The sequence below is a fragment of the Jaculus jaculus genome, chromosome X (genome assembly GCF_020740685.1).
Source record: "Jaculus jaculus isolate mJacJac1 chromosome X, mJacJac1.mat.Y.cur, whole genome shotgun sequence".
NCBI classification, from domain to species: domain Eukaryota; kingdom Metazoa; phylum Chordata; class Mammalia; order Rodentia; family Dipodidae; genus Jaculus; species Jaculus jaculus.
Genome location: NC_059125.1, coordinates 25,655,351 through 25,661,262, shown reverse-complemented (window position 1 = coordinate 25,661,262; position 5,912 = coordinate 25,655,351). Strand labels below are relative to the sequence as shown.

Sequence of the window (5,912 nt, the reverse complement as noted above, 5' to 3'; positions counted from 1 at the left end):
TACTGTGACATACTTACCTCTATTGTGTCACAAAAGTGTGAGGCACTTGGCCTAAATCATTATGGTCTAAGGTCAGTTTGAGAAGATTTCCAGAAGCCACAGTAAGTTTCCTGATGGCAGAGAGAAACCCATATCCTATAACAGTGGGTATGTCCTAGAACATGTTCCTCTTAGGAAATCAAGGATAGGAATTTTCAGGGATGATTCTTCTGTCACCCTTGGGGCTCACAGTGGTTTTGGCTTCATTACTAGGACACAAAAGACAGAGAGGAGATTGAAAAGAGGAATTTGAGGCCATACTAGGCCTTAAATATTAAAGGAAGACTTGAAGGAATGATGCACTAATTAAGTAAGTGGGATAACAAAGAATGGGGCCTTGCCCTTGTTTTAGCCCTGGAAGACTCATGGCTGGGTTGTCAAGATGAGGTTCCCACTAGTGATTGAAGTCAGGTATTTGGAAGTGAGAACACTAGACTGAATGTACTGTTGCAATTAAAAGAGGGGTTGGGAAACCTTGCAGGTTTCTCTGATCAAAAGCTCATTGTGGATGATAGCCCCAAGCTGGTAGTGGGGGTTACAGGTCAGTGCCCACTAAGAAAATGAGGAAAAAACATAACTAATATACAAGAGTTAGAGAGGAGAGAGAGAGAGAGAGAGAGGAGGGGGAGAGGGAGGGAGGGAAGATGTAGAAGATTTAGGTTAGTCTTGATCCTACCCTCTCCAGTGTCTTGTAGTTCAGGTGTTTCCTATAAGGGTCTAGTGAAGGTTCAGCCATTTGGTCTGCCTTTTAGGAAGTAGAATTTTATGGTACCATTGCCGTTTGGGTCCAGATTAGTGTTTCCCACCCCTTCGATGCCATCCCCTCCCTCCCCATCCATCCTAGTGTCTAGTCCATGAGGTGCTTGCTGGGTATGTAAGGTATCTTGGGGAGATTCAGGTTAGGTGTTGTAGATGAGTGAGACTTTGAGGCCCTTAACCTTACATACTAATGTAAGAACCCCGATCAAGGGATAGGGATCCCAAAGAGGTCAGGACAGATAATCCCCTCCCTATCATTAGCTCCATAGACTCCTAAATCAGAGAGGAAAAGTAAAGAGCTCCTTTCCTTTCTGTCTCTTAATTTAAATATCTCGGGAACCATGGAGATTTTTTTTAAAATTTTTTTTTGTTGTTATTTTTGTTTATTTATTTGAGAGAGACAGAGAGGGACAGATAGAGAGAGGGAGAGAGAATGGGCACGCCAGGGCCTCCAGCCACTGCAAACGAACTCCAGATGCATGTGCCCTTGTGCATCTGGCTAACACGGGTCCTGGGGAGTCGAGCCTCGAACCGGGGTCCTTAGGCTTCACAGGCAAGCGCTTAACCACTAAGCCATCTCTCCAGCCCCCATGGAGATTTTTAATGTCAACTACAAAACACAAGAGGAGAAGGCTCCCATGACCTGGCACCAGTTGATAAGTAGAAAGGTTTTGGCAGGTGGCAGACTAAGGTTACTCTACTTCCTTTTCCTCTGCAGGTTTCCAAAGAAACAGAGTGATCTGGAGAATGGGAGCCTGATTGATTCGTAAAGATTCACCACAGGAAATGGAAATTGTCACTGTCCTTAAACCCATGGTGAAATTTGCATGTTGAAGGTACGCATATTTTTGTAACATCTCTCATCAGGTGCTCATCCCTTGTTCTCTTCCTTACATGCCTGTTTTCGGATCCTAACGTCAGCCAGTATGCCAAGGGGTCATAAGAAGAAGAAACGGCACAATACCCGAGATGACTCCCAGGGTCACAGTGCAACACAGGATCATTCTCTCTGCTCATCCACTCCTGTGCTTGAGGATACTTCTAAGAACTTAGTGGGAATGAAGGATCTCTGCTTATCCACTCCCATGCATGAGGTTACTCCCAAGAACTCATCTGCTTCTGAGTCACGTAGTACCTCCCAGGAGCCTCGCAGTGTCCCATCTACAATCACTACTTCTGAAGATGCTGCTGCCACGAGATGTCATGAAGGGGATAACAGATTTGAAGAGGAAAAGTTTGGCTACTCAACTTACCTATCTTCTACTGAGAATCTATGCAGTGAGTGTCTAGCTAAGATTGTTACCTTTGTGGAGCAGTTCCTACTGTACAAATTTAAAGCGAAACAACTCATTACCAAGGAAGACTTGCTAGATGTTATTGGCCCAAGACACAAAGACAAATTTCCTGAGATCCTCAAGAGAGCTTCTGACAGAATTGAGGTTGTGTTTGCAGCTGAAGTGAAAGAAATTGATTCTACTAAACACTTATATAACCTTGTCAGCCAGCTGAAACTCCCCAACAATGGGAGAGTTTGTCCTGGCAAGGGTTTACCCAAGACTGGTCTCCTCATGACTCTCCTGGGCATGATCTTTATGAATGGTAACTCTGCTACTGAGGAAGAAATCTGGGCATTCACAGAGATTATGGGAGTATATCCTGGAAGGAAGCACTACATCTTTAGAGAGCCCAAGAAGCTCATCAAAAAAGATTTCGTGAGGTTGAAGTACCTGGAGTATCGGCAGGTGTCCAACAGTGACCCTCCACAGTATGAATTCCTATGGGGTCCGAGAGCCTACATTGAGACTGACAAGATGAAAGTTCTAGAATTTATAGCCAAAGCAAATAATGCTGAACCTAGTGATTTCTCAGAACATTATGAAGAAGCTTTGAGAGAGCAGGCCCAGAAGGCACAAGAACAAAATGTAGCCAGTCCTGGCCGTACTACAATCACCAGAACAGATCCATGTTCATCTCCACTAGGTTCTTATACCCCAATAAAATCTGATAATTTATTTAAAGATAAGAAAATATGGTATCACAATAAGGGTTTTCGTGGAAGAATCAAAGAACTTCAGAAATAGCGCAATGAAAAACTAAGAAATAAAGGTGATCACAATGACTTTTTCTCATGTCTTTTGTATGTAAAATTGAATGTTTTATAGGTTGGTATGACTTATATTATTAAAACGGGGACCATTATATTTTAATAGTCATAGATCTTGCTCACTGACCCTCCTGTTCATAAATATCCATTGAATGCCTACTCTTTTGGACATTTGAGAACTTAGTATACCCAGGAAAATATCCAGATTCTGTTCATAGAATTGTAGATGTTGAAAGCTATAATCATAAGGAAAATGTTAAGGTATCATCTACTAATTACAGCAGAGTGAAAAGACGTAGAAGAAGGTTAAATTTCTTGAGGCAAAGCAAGTTGAATTTTGAGAAACTGTAAGTCAATACTGTATGATGTAATTTTAAATTAAGCTGTATGGTGAACTATATGAGGTCATGGGATTGATGAATTAATGACAGACTCTTGGATGATGTATTACAACATTGAGGATAAGTTCCTTAAGTGGAAAACTGCACTGTAAGGGAAAGCCTAAAATTTAAGGCCCAATATTATGCATTGCCATGACATTGAGGAGAGTTATAGGACTTCAAATAGCCAAAGCAAAAGTCCCCCCCACACACACCCCTGTATTATTCTTCCAGGAAGCCATCTCTCATAGGAAAGAGAGAAATAATGAGAGAAAGGAAGGAAGGAAGGAAGGAAGGAAGGAAGGAAGGAAGGAAGGAAGGAAGGAAGGAAGGAGGGAAGAAACAAAAAAAACCAAACAAACAATGGAAGGAGAAAGAAAGAGAGAAAGGAAGGAAGGAAGAAGGAAGGAAGGAAGGAAGGAAGGAAGGAAGGAAGGAAGGAAGGAAGGAAGGAAGGAAGGAAGGAAGAAAAGGAAAAAAGAACACCTTCCTTAAGGAGACCAGAGATGTCTTCATTATTACTAAGTTTTGGGCTTCTTAGCCTTCCATAAAATTATCAGCTACTCAGTAACTTCAAAAGAAGAAATCTATTTTCTCACATCGCTGGACACTAGAAGTCCAATGTTAAGGAATCAGCAGGTTTGGTTTCCTATGAGGAAACAGTAATTGACTCATTAAGATCTCTCTTCCTGCTGCCTTTTCACATGGTGTGTGTGTGTGTGTGTGTGTGTGTGTGTGTGTGTGTGTCCATCTTTAGTATCTTCTTGTGTGCACTAATGTCTTCTTGTGTACACTCCAGTCTGATTGTATTAGTGCTCACTCAACAGTTTCACTCTAACTTAAATACCTCATATCCAAGTAGAGCCACATTCTGAGCATTAGAACATGAATTTCAGGAGGAGAAAGTATAATTCATCACATATTATCAAGAATAGGAGGTACCAGTTGACTTTTCTCTGCTAGGGCACAGTGCTCAAATTAGGCATTCTGTGTACATCTTATCTTGGAATTTCTTTAAAAAAAAGTGTAAGTTTAGTTGGTTTACTTGAAATTAGAAGACGTAGAACCCACTTCATTGAGATAGTATTCTAACCATGGCTTCCTGGGTGTAATTTGACAAATTAAAACGTAGGAAAAGATTTTTGTAGGTTAAAAAAAAATAAACTGGTGAAAATAGAGGTAGTTTAGATGGAGAAGTAGCTGAGTTGCTGTAAAGGCTAGGACAGATACAAAATATTCGAATGTTTGAATTGTATCTAAGTGGAGAATAATCCCCCACATCCAAATTAGATAACATGTGTCCTGGTGGGCAAAATCTTATTGTACTTGTTAAAGTAAAATTTGGCTCTTTAACACTATCTGAGAGAATTTCCTTTTTGCTGATATAGCTGGAGCTGGGAAACATGTCAGAACCATATCCAAGTATACATTTGATTTTAAAAATAAATTCTTGCCAGGCGTGGTGGTGAACGCCTTTAATCCCAGCACTAGGGAGGCATAGGTAGGAGGATCACCGAGTGTTCAAGTCCACTCTGAGACTACATAGTGAATTCCAGGTCCAGCCTGAGCTACTTCAAAAAAATTAATTAATTAATTATTAATTAATTAATTCTTGGGCTGAAGGGATGGCTTAGCACTCAAAGGGCTTGCATGCAAAGATAGAGGACCCAGGTTTGATTTCCCATGACCCACATAAACCAGTTGTTTAAGGTGGAGCATGTGTCTGGAGTTGATTTGCAGCAGCTGGAGGCCCTGGCATGCCTATTTGCCCTCTCTCTCTCTCTTTATTTCTCTGTGTCAAAAAAATAATACCAGATGATGACATTATCTGGGTAAATGTTTCCTAGAAGTGTGTTGCTCTTGTGATGAATCTGACTGTGTGTGTGTGTGTGTGTGTGTGTGTGTGTGTGTGTGTGGTTTTTTTTTTTTTTTGTCTTTTGGTAATTTGGACTACAGAAGTATTTCAGTGTTGTAACCATAGCTTAAGGGGCCATTCTCATGAGAGTTTCAAAGACCTAGATGCAGAGAGAACTTGTGGATTTGAGGAGGTTTCAGAGAAGGAAGGAAGGATTTCTGTTGAAATTGGACTATTAGTGGAAAGGTAGTGTGCCTATGTCCTGAGAATTTGAGCACTGTTGAATTTATATGTGAGGCATTTGTGTGCTTGATGGAAGGAAGTATAGGAGAGAACTATGTGAAAGATGTAAAGTTTACCACAGAAAGGAATTCAAGCAAGTCTGGAGTCATGGGCACAAAGACTGATTTTAGGCCACTTAAGCTTCAATTGTTAAAGAGATTGCCACCATCAAAGAAGGGACTGCTGGGGCTGGATAGATTAGAGGCTGAGGTGCTTGTGTACAAAGCCAAAGGACCCACATTCAATTTCCTCAGTACCCACGTGCATAAGGTGACACATGCATCTAGAGCTTGTTTGCAGAAGCTAGAGGCCATGGTGGGATCATTCTCCCAATCTCTATTTGCCTCTTTCTCTCTCTCTCAAAACAACAACAACAACAGTAAAAAAAAAAACAAAAAAAAAAAAAACAACAAAAACAAAAAAATAAAAATAAAAAATGGGACAACTGTAGTGCAATGGGAAAGATTCTCTGAGCACTAAACCTAACCCACTG

The 5,912-nt window shown here is 40.9% G+C and overlaps 1 protein-coding gene across 1 annotated transcript; it reads left to right on the top strand.

The window, feature by feature from the left end:
- The first annotated feature begins 1,724 nt into the window (after positions 1–1,724).
- LOC123456657 (melanoma-associated antigen B5-like) lies at positions 1,725–2,803 on the top strand. Its single transcript, XM_045140520.1, is given in 2 exon segments — positions 1,725–2,714; positions 2,717–2,803. Coding segments are annotated over 2 exon segments (1,077 nt in total).
- The last annotated feature ends 3,109 nt before the right edge of the window (positions 2,804–5,912 follow it).